This window comes from Anomalospiza imberbis, chromosome 10 (genome assembly GCF_031753505.1).
Source record: "Anomalospiza imberbis isolate Cuckoo-Finch-1a 21T00152 chromosome 10, ASM3175350v1, whole genome shotgun sequence".
Lineage (NCBI taxonomy): Eukaryota > Metazoa > Chordata > Aves > Passeriformes > Viduidae > Anomalospiza > Anomalospiza imberbis.
The window spans coordinates 23500823-23514644 of record NC_089690.1 but is presented as its reverse complement, the minus strand read 5'-3'; the positions used below and the strand labels follow the sequence as shown (position 1 = coordinate 23514644).

Below are 13822 nucleotides of genomic sequence, written 5' to 3'. Positions count from 1 at the left end.
TAGCTCTACCATTTGAGGTGATCCACTCTCATGTCACTCTAACGTTTGCCACTCATCTTCCTCTTGCCATGCCACAATGGCCTTTCCTGTTTTCCCAGAGCTGTCAGTAAACACTGTAACACCTTTTAAGGGTGTTCGGCTATTCAGGGGTTTTAGAGATAGTGCCGTTTCACCACCTAACTTCAGCAATCTATGGCTTGGTAAGTGGTGAGTGATTTGACCAGAAAAATGTTGCAAAGTACTTTGCAAGGCTGTACAATTAGCAAAACACCACTGCTCTTGTGTCACAGGAATTTGTGAAGGATCTCTAGCACTCGGTTGTAAACGCCTGTGATGACGTTTGATGATTAACTGTGCAATTAGCTCAAAGACAGTGGATGCCATCATTTTTGGTTGGTGAGGTAAAAACACCCACTTTAGAATGTGCAAAAGGTCAGGCCAGTGTGTGTTCGACTGTCCAATAATACCGGTAGAATAAGAATTAACAACGAGAATGAACACAGTGATACCTCTGGGTATATGCGGTGGACCTGTCTGTGATAGCTTGCTCTACTGTTTCCAGAGCAGCTTTTGCCTCTGGGGTTAATTTTCTGGGGGAAGTTACTTCAGGTTCACCTTTTAGGAGGTCAAATAAGGGTGCTAATTGTGAATTGGTTAATTCTAGATATTATCTGACCCAGTTGATGGTACCCAGAAGTTTTTGTGCATCATTTAGAGTCTGAGTTTTTGTTGAAATTGAATTGCTTGTGGCTATACAGTTTGATTCATTATTTTGAATCCCAAATATTCCCACTGTGCTTGCTGCTTTGCCTTCTCTAGTGCTACGTACAGCCCAAATGTTTTAACACTTGCAACAGATTTGGCTGAATCTGTGAGAGTCCTTTTTTAGTTTGGGTTGCAATCAAAATGTCATACATGTAATGATAACAGTATGCCCCTGGAAACCGTTCTCTCACCGATGACAGTGCTTGTGCAACGTACCATTGACAGATTGTGGGACTGTTTCTTATGCCTTGGGGAAGAACTCACTATTGGTAATGTTCTACTGGTGCAGCATTATTAATGGAAGGCACTGTAAAAGCAAACTTTGGGGTGTCGTCTGGGTGCAGTGGAACAGTGAAAAAACAATCCTTCAGGTCCACAGTCAGGATGTCCCAGAAGGCAGGTATCATTGTAGGGGAAGACATACCACCTTGCAAAGTGCCCATGCCCTCCATCACCAAATGGATTTTTCTTAGGTCATGGAGCCACCTCCATTTACCAGATTTCTTTTTTACAACAAATACAGGGGTGTTCCAAGGGCTCATAGATGGCTCTATGTGTCCTTGAGCAAGCTGTTCATGTACTAATGATTTTAGGGCGTCTAGCTTCTCTCTTTAAAGGGGCCACTGTGGTATCCACACAGGCTGAGTAGTAAGCCATTTCAGAGCTGGTGTGGTCCTTTAACACAGTGTCCCCCATTAAAAATCCATCCCCACCTGAACTCCCCATGCAGGCAAAACTTCCCTCTGCCACAGGTTAAGAGGTGCACCGGTGATGTAAGGCCAGATTGTAGCTGTTTGGCCCTTAGGATTTTTGATCGACACAGGATTGCTGCTCAAGCAGCTCTGTGTGGGCCCTCTGAGGCCAGCAAGAGCAGATCACACAGGTGTGGTAGGCCATGATGGAGGCCATGTGTTGGCAGAGATGATGGTGACGTCTGCCCCTGTGTCTGTCATCCCATTGACCTATATCTGTGAAGGCTTTGCCTTAGGCATCGCAACAGTACAAACCATGTTAGGTCTTTGATCTCCTATGACCTGAGTCCAGTTCACCTGGAGCTGTCCTGTTGATCCGAAGCCTTGGTCTCCTCACTCCCTAGAATCTGCTTTGGGGACACAAGACTTAAAACGGATGTGTTGAGCAGTTCTGTTTTTTTTCAGGGATTGGTCATGGGTAGAGTAGGGATGGAAACCAGTGCATGTATTTGTCTGGTAAAATCTGCGTCAACAACACCAGGGTACACAATGATACCTTGCATTGTGGCACAGGACCTTCCAATTAACAGTGCACTCAGCCCTTTCCCAATAGACCCCCAAGCCTCAAGAGGGACTTTATGGACCTTCCAGGCACTTATGGTTACTGCGATGAAGGAGGACATATCCATTCCAGCTGCTTCTCAAGTCTTTCCTGTGAGCTGATCACATAGGCTTGTACTGGAGGGTGGCGAATTACTTGTGTCGTCATGCATTCTCCTTTCACACTCAGTTTCCTGTTTCCCTAGTTCTTGAGAAATTGACCATTAGCGTGAGATTTGGACCTGCATACCTCGGTCTTATGTGTGGTCCCTCCACATCAGCTGCAGTTTGCATTTGCTCCCTTCTGTCCTTGAAATGCCCCCTGTAGAAAGGACTTTTGGGGACAGTTCACTCTCAGGTGGCCTTGTCCGCACCTGAATCATTGAGGTGTTACTCTCACAGTGGCTGTTATAGAATTTGCTAACATAGTCATATTATGCGCATTAGATCCAACCTTAGCACAGGCATTTATCAAGTCTTTTAGTGATGGATTTTCATCAGGTAGCAGTTCTATGACCTTTTGGTAGTCCTCATTGGCATTATCCTTTGCCAATTGTAAAATTAGATGTTTTCTGACTTCAGCATTAACAATTTGTTTTTCCATAGCATCTTGTAATCTCTCTAGGATCTGTAGATATGGTTCTTTGACTCCGTGTCTGATTTTGGAATATGTTTGGGTTGGGTGTACCATGTTAGTTACTTTAAACTTGCCTCCAGTCCTAATTCCTTCACCTGTGACAGTATTAATGGTTGCAGCCTGGTTTGGAGTCTTGGATCTCCCACTGGTGGTAGACCCAGAAGCTGAGGGACCCCTGCCCCAAAATGTGGGTCCTCTTGCAGAACCTTTAGATTTTTTTAACTCCTATTTTTCAGCACAGCTTTTCCACACAGATTCAAAAACCATATCCTGGACAGTTGTAAACATTAGTTTTGCCAGTTGCTTTATATCAAAGGGAGTTACCTCCTTGATGGTTAAGAACCGCAGCACATTAGCAACTGAGGTAGAACCCAAACTGTGCTTGGCCACAAGCTGACACAGCTCGGATAGAACGGGCCATTGAAAAGGAGTAAACGTGTCAGGATTAGTTCCAGTGCCTCTTATTACTGGACAAGCTCCCAGTGTCCCATCCTCAGGCTCCCAGCCCCACAAAATGGGTTCTGCCCCCACTCATGATAGCAGCAAGCTTTAGATTCTCACAGGATCGGGCAGGGCTGTCGGCAACAAAGTAACCGTGTTGTTATTACGGTGTTCCACAGGGGGAGGATGGCCCTGGCTATTTCTGCTGGTATTCCTTGTGCCCCTTGCTGGCATATAGTCTAATAAAAACTCACATGAGGTCACCATGTGTTACGTGGAGTCGGTGGTCGGAGATAGGAACAGCCCACTTTTCAGATTTACGTGTGGCAAAACTGCGTGCTTTATTGTTTGAAATGCCCTGGTCTAAAACACTCATTGGTCTGGTCTTAACACCTCCCAGTTCTCTGACCAGTGACACGTCTGCAGCTTAGGATGGAACATGATTGGGTGAAGTCCCTGAATGTCAACCCAGAGTCCAGTTTATGGAACTGGGCTGGGTTTTTTATTTATAACTGAATTGCTCAGCCACAGACCAGCTGTGATAGCTTTGGTAGATTATGATGGTGCTTTGCAGTGTATCACCTGTAAATTCAAATGTGGGAGTGTTTATCAATGCCTCCTTCCCATATGCAGTGTATTTTCCTTCCATCCTGACTTAATTACTACTTCCATACTGTATCTATTGGCATTGCAGAGACAGGGTGTATTGATTTTACAGATGGGGGAAAAGATGTCGTGTGAAGGAGCTGCTGAAGGATAGATGTAGAACACAAAACACAAAGAGAGTATCTCCAAAAAAAGCCCTGGTACATAATATGAATATTTTAGAGCTTTACTTAAAGTTTTCTGAAGAGTTTGTGGAGATATTGGAGACCTATCTGCAACCTGCACACCTTCAGTTAGCGATCAGGGATATCAAACCCTTTCCCAGAGATGTTTTAATCATTTCCAGGGAAGCAATGCTGAGGTTGAGTAAAGCCAACACTTGTAGTAAATAAGTCCTAATGAGGAGTCTATTCCTGAGGCAGAATAAATAATGCTACAAGATACAACAATTCACATGATTGAATGGATTTGATTAGTCAGTGTTCACACTTCACTTTTGTATATTTCCAAAAGCTCTTCCCCAAAATGAACATGCTGACAGACTGTACTGTAGCACAACGCCAATTTCTAGTGCATATCTGTTGATTCCCACAAAAGCAGACTTTTGCCATAAAACCACATATTCATGGCAGAAACAGATTTTTGTTCATTGTATTAGAAAACAGAAAGGCACCAGGTAAGCCAGGTACCCCCAGTGAAGCAATGCCATCCTTCACACTGAATATCTGCATACTGAATTACACACTTGAGATCTACACCAGGATATTTTTAGCAGTGTTTTCTTCTGTTCCTGGTGGCATAGGGATAATTAAAAAAAAGAAAACAAAAGGAAAGAAAGAAATCAGAAGTGTTTATAGACAATGAGAAAAAGAGCTCAGAAAGTCAACCGTGTAACTTTTTTCCTGTACCACTTAATCAGCTTTGCAGGTAGCTCAGGTACTGAAATTTGAAGCAAAGATTTATTAGAAGAAATCAAAAGGAAGCCACAGTCATAGCAACAGCAATGCCCCAAGGTATCTCCTTTTCTTCTTTTAAACTAACATGCCTTAATTGCAGACATCTGGGGATGAGAACTGACATTAGGAAAACAATTAGGATAATAAATGAGATTCTAAAGTAACAGATAAAAGCTAATTCAATATCTTTAAAGATCCCATTTCAGAGACGACCATGGTTTATCCCAGAGTGGGAGAGGAGAAGGGTTCTCTGTGCTCACTTGTGAATTGACTTCATGCAAAACTCACCGATCTCAGGCAGAATGACTCAGCTGCCTAAAATGCTTAATCTTTTAAAATTTACATATATAAATACACATCTTTCTCTGAATAATTGCAAATATATGTAACTTTTTCAATTTTATATGAAATCCACTGCCAATCAATTCCAAATTATTATCTTTTTTAGGCTTCCTTGTTGCGGGGCACTACTGCTTAGTTCCTGATTCAAAGTTTAATGAAACAGTCTTTCAGAACCTTCCTTTTAGCTCCCTGTTTGTAAGCAGTGCAGTGTTTTCTCTCAATACTATAAAAATATGTTCAAAATACATAAAAAAAATATTTATAAATATTTAAAATATATTAAAAACCTAGCAAAATTATTTAGAATCAACAGAAAAAAGAGCAATTCCAAACCTTGTAAATCTTTAAAAAGCTCTTTCAGAAGGATTTTTTTTAGAGATGGAGAGAAAAATGTGGTGTTTTTTAAACTGAAATCAATACCCCTCTCCCCATCCAATTGTGATCTATTTTCAGTGCTCTGAACTGGGGTAATGGGGGCCAGGCTTTGAAGCAGACCCAGAAAGCATTTGGCTGCTTTCAGAGCAAGGCAGGAGGGTTGACTACGGGACTGTGGCTGAGGGAATAATGCTAATGCCATTAAGATTCCCTGCATTTTTTGCCTTCTTTAGTGAGGGGATATAAAAATTCAGAGTTGTCCACGTTGAAAAACCTGTCCATAGTCACTTCTCCCTTGGCACTGCAGGGCTGCTGTTTTTCCCTAAGGCTGCCTCCCCCCAGGCCAAACAAGCCCAGTTCCCTCAACCTCTCCTCATGTGGCCAGAACTGGCACTTCTGCTGGTTCTCCACTGAATTCACTCCAGTTTATCTAAATACTCCTTGTATTTAGGGGCCCAAAGCAGGCACAGTGTTTTAAATGTGTTCTAATAAATTATGACTAAGGATGGAGGTTAAGATGCTTTCTTCAATCAGGTGGTTCAGTCAGACCACTTTTGTCAACTGAATGAGTGGTTCATGTTATAGCTAAAAATGATCAAGCCGAATTAATAATTAAGAAAATAGATTTTTATTTCGCGATCGAGATTCGGTCTTAGCCACAATCAAAAGGGCAGTGCCGAGCCCAGGATCAGCACTGGGTGAACACTGATCGACCTCTACTGCATCGGATCCCCTCTGTTCACCAATGCTGTCTCTGTCCAGTCAGTTTTTATACACTTTTTTCCACCTGAGGCAGAGGTTCTCCTATTCTTCTCTTTGCTTCACATATTCATGTGGCTCCTTTTCTCTGTGCTGAGCTGGACAAAGCTGTTTCTGGGAACCGATGAATGCTGATGTTGAGTTAGGGGAACCTGGTATTGAGATGTGTGTTCCTGACGATGCTCCTGACAACTCTGACTATCTTGATCATAGATATCTCCCGTGTATTCATCGCTGGGTGTCTCCTGGATGGCCCAGGAAAGGGCCCATCTCCACACAGAGCCACAGCCACGCTTTTTTATTTGTAAATGAGGTCTTTCTGCTGCTGCCATCTATGGTTTCGTGACCTTTCCCCAACTGCGGCTTGGGGTTTAAAACTTTAAGAATTTATTTGTACAAGCACTATTTATTACATATATATATTTTACATAAGCACGAATAGTTCCATAACATATATTAATTTCAGACCACTCAGGCAGAAGGATTTTTGTCTCATAGCTGCAGTAAGTGGTGCTATTTGCAGTGAGCAGAGTGCTTTCTTTCTTTCTGCTTTTTTCTTTCTTTCCTTCTTTCTGCTTTTGTTGAGGATGTTTGAGTATGTTCTGAGAGCACTTCCTCAGCAAAGTCGCAGGAAGCAGAAGATGGAATGCCTTTCCAAGCCCTGAGGGGACACTCTCAGGTGTGCTCTGAGCAGCACCAAGGGGATGTGCAGAGCTGCTTTCCTGCTCTGGCTCCCTGGGATGGGCAGACTGGGCTGTGTAGAGCTGTTTTCCTGCTCTGGCTCCCTGGGATGGGCAGACTGGGCTGTGCAGAGCTGTTTTCCTGCTCTGGCTCCCTGGGATGGGCAGACTGGGCTGTGCAGAGCTGTTTTCCTGCTCTGGCTCCCTGGGATGGGCAGACTGGGCTGTGCAGAGCTGTTTTCCTGCTCTGGCTCCCTGGGATGGGCAGACTGGGCTGTGCAGAGCTGTTTTCCTGCTCTGGCTTCCTGGGATGGGCAGACTGGGCTGTGCAGAGCTGTTTTCCTGCTCTGGCTCCCTGGGATGGGCAGACTGGGCTGTGCAGAGCTGTTTTCCTGCTCTGACTCCCTGGGATGGGCAGACTGGGCTGTGCAGAGCTGTTTTCCTGCTCTGGCTCCCTGGGATGGGCAGACTGGGCTGTGTAGAGCTGTTTTCCTCCTCAGGCTCCCCAGGCTGCTGAGGGGCACCAGAGGGATGTTGCAGGGAGCTCAGCAGAGGTTCGTGGTGAGCATGAACAGCTCTTCACTGGGCACTTGGGGAGCACAGGCTGCCTTGATGTTGCAGTCAAGCAGGTCAATGACCCCCATTCTAGGAGTGGTCCCAGCTGACCCGAGGGAGGCTCCAAGAGCTGGAAATTGCAGATTCTCCCAGGTGTATGCCAGCCCTGTTGGAGAAAGCTGAAAAATGGGGCATTTTGTAGACCACCAATGTCTGATTCCAAGCACCACATGCTTCTCAGACCAAGAACTTTTGTTTCAGTCTTTTCCTGAGTATTCCAATATAAAGCACCAAAATCTGACGTTTTTCATTAGAAGATGTCAAGAGCCTAGGTCACATACTCTGTAAGATTTATATGGAGGCTGTTTTCAGCTATTTCATAAAAGCATATTCCAATGCAATGGCTTGTAATCAGCACTAGGACTTCAGGCTGTTTCATTCACTGTGATTTGATTAATACATTTTAGAGGCAGACTGGCATGATAGAGTAATTAGACCAAGCCATCCAGCAATTTTGGAAAGCCCAACTCACTCATCTGTGATTTTATCTCATTATGATAGCTTTATAAATTAGATTTTAAAAATAAATTTCCAACCTGAAGTATTAAAATTTCTTTATTTACCAGTGTAGTAGATTTTATAATTTTCATTTCCTGGCTTCACTGCTTCATATTGCATTCCATTGCCACAGTGAAATACATGAAGGGAAAAAACTGGTTTCCTGTGTTAAGAAGGCAAAGAAGGTGTCTGAAACAACAGCATAACAAATTACACCCCACAATTATTTATTTCATTATTTTGTTGCTTGTGAAATGGCCAGCCATGAAGTACTACCTACTGCTGAATCACTGGGATGATCCAGTGATCAAATCCAGAGTTTGGAAGTAATTTTTTGCTTCCTTGTAGAATATTTGTTTTTACACCGGGGTCCAGTACAGGTACTGAAAGATGGTTTAGAGGAATAGACATGTGTCGGTGTCCCTAAGTGGAATTGAAATTTGGTGACAATTAAGATAACCAACAAGTGCTGTTTAAATCTCAGGAACAACCAAGCTGAGACTGTAAGTCTCATCCTTCAAAACAATGCTTGATGTGTTTATGTGTAAAAATTTAAGGAAATTCAGGTAAGTGAGGGTTTGAGGACATCACCAAGCTGTCTGCACTTGCATTATCTTATGTTTCAGAATGTATAAGAATAAATAAAAGTTACTGAGTACTTTGTGTGGACATCCACAGTTGGACATTTGTATTTTCTGTATTTTTCTTGGAAGCACTTGAGTTCAGTTGCAGGAGCCTTGAATTGTGGAATTTATGAAATATTGTGTTTTCAGGAAGCATTTTCTTTGAAAAATGTAACTGCCTAATGGAGTAATTACACTGGCTACACATTATTGTGCTCTTTGTGTATGTCATGCCCCAAAATGTTTTGGTTTGCTCTATCAAAGTGTCCTTGCTTTAGTTAAACATGAGGATTACTCACTCATTGGGGTGCACCTGGGGCATCCCACATGACGCAGTTCAGGGTTGCAAAACAGAAACAGTGTGGAACAGTTCTCCACAAAGTGCCAGGTATTCATCCTGTAGATTTGGCCATGCAAGGTCTCTCAAAACCAGGTTTTGTTTTCTATGAAATGCCAGCTGCATGTGGCTGTGATGCTTCACATGCTAATGAGGCCAGGGGCTTGGCAAGCTGTTTTTCCTTGAAAGGCAGGGCTGCATATTACTGTTGGTGGTTGGTGTTTGTTCAATAACATTTTCAGTCTTCCAATTTATTTACTTTCAATTTTGGTTTCAGTTCATTTAACCTTCAGAAAACATTCGTGCTATCTGCTGCTTACAAAAGGAAGGCTCCCTTCAGCACCCCCTTGCTGCATTTATCTCTCGCTATGGAGCTACATTGTCTGCAGTAATAAATGTATCCGTTTGAAATAGAAGTAATTTAGTTCTTGTTGAAATGTCTTCTGGAACAAACATTAGCTTTTGCTTTCAAAGGGCAGATATTGCCCCAGATAGCACTTCACCTGGCCAAGGACAAAGTGTTATGTTTAAACATCACTTTCTGCTTGCTTCTGTGAAACAGCAAGCATATCTGCATTCAAGCACTTCCATTTCTTAATGCATCAAAACAAGGATCTCCCCAGAACTAAAAGTACCATTGCTCTAACTATTCTTTTGTTTTTAAAACATCGCACTCATCCTACCAGTTTGCTGTGATTTATTCCTTTGAATTTTTTAATTGAAAGATACAACAACAGAAAAAAATAATTGGGCAGACATTGATATTTGCACACCAGACTTCTGTCTCTAGAGACATGGGTTCATCCAGCTGTACATTTCTAAACTAAACCTGAATTTGGCCATCCTGCAGTAATCCCTGGTTGTCCAGCTCAGAAATTCATTTGTGATTTGACACTAATGTTGTCATCCTGAAAGTATGCTGTAACTGTGGCCGTTGCTTTTCAAAGCTGGTGGGTATCAGTGGAATCATAAAGATCCTCATTTTCCCACCATCTGGGAAAAAGCTCAAGGTCAAAAGATGAAGGATGGAGAAGAGGTGAGTTCCCTGACCAAGCCTGTAGATTGCTGGTTCCTTTGTGTTGCACAGAGCATGGCCTAGGTCCTTTTAGCATTGTTGAGGTCCTGGCAGGTTGCACAGGACTTTCTAAGTACTGATGGGATAAGTTAATAATGGCAATCATTGGTATTAACTCATCAGTCCAGTGACTAAGGGCTGTACATTTTCTTGATCTGAACCTAATAGGGATGCTCAGTAACTATGCCAGTACATCCTCTGTGTATCTTACATGAAGTATTCTGTTTTCAACACCAGATACAAGCATTAAGAAACTAATATTATTGTCTTGGTTTGAAAGGACAGATGTCTGCTAAGGAAGGCAGGAGCCTCTCTTGAAATGGAAAATGTAAACCCCCTCCCTCTGAATTATTATAATTTTGAAATTAAGGGGCTTCCAGACAAAGATATGGGAATAGGAATAACAGTTCTTTATTAGGAAAAAATAAAAATAAAAATGAAGTAATACAAAACAACACTGAAAGAGTCAGAATCCGACCTGACAGCCTATGGGTCAGGGTGGTGGCATCAGTCCCATTAAATGGTGGCTACAGTCCTCCTGCAGGTCTGTTTTTGTTGAAGCGGTGATCCTGTAGAAGGGTGGAGTTTTCTTCTGAAGGTCCAGTGGTGGTGTAGATGGGCCTGGGCTTCCTCTGGGAATGCAGCGGGGAAGAAAGCTTCTCCTCTGGGAATGCAGTGGGCAAAGGCTGCTGTGGGGTTCCCAAGGTCAGATTGTATCCATGTAGGAATGCTTGGCTCCTCCCCTGGGTGGAGCATCTCCCCATGGGATGATGGAATTTTCTCAGCCATGCAGGGACACTCACTGGCCATGAACAGAAGAGATCTCCTGGAGGGAAGATTGGTTGTGGGAGAGATAAAGAAAAAACTGCCCCATGAGCAGCAGAGAACTGCCCCAGCTCTGACAGATGGGAAATAGAATACTCACCCCCAGCCACATCTTGCATTTGCAACCTATGACAATTATGTATTAGGAAATGTAAAAATACAGATTAAATACCAAATTGTCTGATTTTTCTATTTTCTATCCATGTCTAGTTTTCAGAGTGTGTTTTAAGAATCCTCTATTTATCACATATATTTTGCAAATATATATTTTGCCAAGAGTATTTATCAACATTATTTTGGCTTTCATTAATGTTAGAGACATAGAAATTACAGTAACATTATTTCCCATAACTGAAATTTGGAAACACAATTTTAAAGCCATATGGGATATAAAAATCAGTCTCTGTAAGAGCTAACTAATACTTTGCTGTGTCTCCCAGATCTGTGACAAGGAGTGGCACTACTACGTGGTCAACGTGGAGTTCCCCGTGGTGACGCTGTACATGGATGGGACAACGTACGAGCCGTACCTGGTGACCAACGACTGGCCCATCCACCCCTCCCACATCGCCATGCAGCTCACAGTGGGGGCTTGCTGGCAAGGTAAAATCACACCAGCTAATAGACAACACTATCAGGAGTTCAGGCCAAGAAAAAATCTTGCTTGTCTCACTGATTGTATAGGCAATAAACTGCTAAAAGATTGATGGTATTAAATCAGGTGTAAATCCAGAGTTGTTAATGAATCAAGTCCTAGGATAAAACGGGCAGGACATTAACATTGGCTTTGCATTTTTGTCACCTGAAGAAATATTTGGTACAGTTTGTCTATTCAGTGTGAAAGATTGTCTTCTTTATCTTTTGTCTTCACTTCCTTTAATTGTTTCCCTTGTTCTCCAGCCTTAAGCAAACTATCTAGATACTAAAGAACTTTAGCTATCTCTTTTCAGTCCCTGCCTTAGATTTCCTTTACAACTCATGGCCCAGTCCTGGGCCCTTCACATTGGATGCATCTCACCAGCAATTCCAGTAATTTACTTGATTCACCCTGTTGCACACCAGTGGTAAAAGTGAGAGTAAAATAAATCCAAAAGTCCAAACCCCTGAGCCATATAGGCATTTGCTTAAATATTACCTTTCTCTGTTTCCTACCCTTTATAATCCAATTCTTCTCATTCTTTTTAACCTGGTCCTTAACACCAATTTCTTTCTCTGTTCTCTGCCTTATACCTGAAGTACTCCTTTTTCTCTGCTTGTCTGTTTTTGTAAAGTTGTCTCCATTACCCTTCCATGTTGATTTTGTATTTACACTGTCTTTTTTCCACTTAAAGTATGAATTGAAGGAAACTAGAATTAGGAAAACATGCTTTAACGTAGATTGTGCTTCTTCCCCACTCTTTCATGTAGTCTCACTTTCTCCATTATCACCTTGTTTACCAGTTTGATCTCTGCTTATTTGCAAAATTTGGACATCTTATGCGTGGCAGGGCTGTTCAGTGGAAATAGTACTCGAAGCAAATTCAGCTGTTAGATTATGAGTGGGGTAAAGATCTAATCTTTACTTTGATGACAGCATGCAGAATGAAGCTGCACTAACCCTAAAAACAAAATTTCATAAGTTGACAATATTGATAATTATTGGAGGTGTGATAAGCTGGTCAGCATTGCACTAATCCCATATACTTGGAAAAGTATAGACTGTTTCTTGTCTAGCTGGTGTTTGCATGTGTTCACTTTTTTGTTATGCAATATTGGTGCAGTACTTTTAGATCAAAGTTCCAGAGTTAGAAAATGCAAATGTCATTTGTAAATTTAGTTCTTTCCAGACATGAGCAAATGCCATAAAGGCTGTGAATAATCATGGAGTACTGCCTTCTGAAAAATCACCCTTTCTCTGTAGCTGTGCTTAAAAAAATTAATTTTAATCCCTTACTTCATATTTATACAAGGTTCTTCTGCATAGGTCAACATAAATGTTTTTGTGCATTATTTGTATTACATCTGCCCCTTATCTTCTTTCATCCACACTCAGTGTTTTTGTTACTCTCTAAAAGCAATCTTTAGTGTTCTGGGGTTTTTTTCCTAGAAGTCTTGGTATTGCTGGGAATCCACTCCCTTCAGCCTTCACCTGAATCTCACGTTGATAACGCTGCAAGTGCCACATCCGGGCGCCTGTGGAGCAGTTTGGGTATCTGTGGAACAAGCCCTGCCTAAGCAAAAGCTGTGCCAGCTGTGCCACAGCCCTGCATCCGTGGGGTTCACCTGCCCCCAAGGCAGCTGAGAACAACAATTATCTTGCTCCCTTTGCACCTCTGTCTCCTTGTCTCAAATTGGGAAGAGAAGGAATTAGGCTCACATAGGCTCCCAATACATTCAGGCCACAGACTATATTTCATATTTAAGCTGTTAAAAAAATTAAAAGTGGTAATTGTTTTCAAACATTTTTATTTTTGCCTGGGATAATTTGATGGCTTAATTAATAGCCATTCAGGTAAGGATTCTTCTTCCTTTTTGGTGAAACACCTGATTTAAACTACTGAAATCATACCTATAGCTGCCATTAGTATTTACTGCAATATTATGTTATTGCTCTTTTCATAGTGAGAGAATCTGGGCTCCTTAAAAGTAGAAACAAATTTTCCACCTCATGAAAATGCTAAAATTTAGTAATACAGTGTGCTGAAGATTCTGATAAATTATCATGTGTCAGGCAAAAAGATAAACTTCTATGGGTTGTGTGAAACAAGATTCAAGATACTGCTTTTGACAAAGCTTATCATTTGGTACATTTGTTTTGATCACCTCAAACTATTTTAAATGAATGGTGTGGAAAGTCACCTTGTTAATAAGATTCAGCACTGCATTTCAGTCTGTGAAATAGTAATTAATTAACATATAAAACCAATCTATTCTAGTCAAAGCAATAATTTTCAAAGTTTGTATATTTCAAGAAAAAGGGGTTCTATCAAATAAATATTTTAACTATAAATACTTTC

General features: G+C 41.8%; 1 protein-coding gene across 7 annotated transcripts in view; it reads left to right on the top strand.

Moving 5' to 3' along the window:
- The window catches only part of CLSTN2 (calsyntenin 2), a 324249-nt gene that overhangs the window by 287063 nt on the left and 23364 nt on the right, over positions 1–13822 (top strand). For all 7 annotated transcript variants that reach the window (XM_068201285.1, XM_068201287.1, XM_068201292.1 and 4 more), the window contains exon 9: positions 11267–11429. In XM_068201285.1, coding sequence (XP_068057386.1) covers positions 11267–11429 — 163 coding nt within the window. The remainder of the gene's footprint in view (positions 1–11266; positions 11430–13822) is intronic.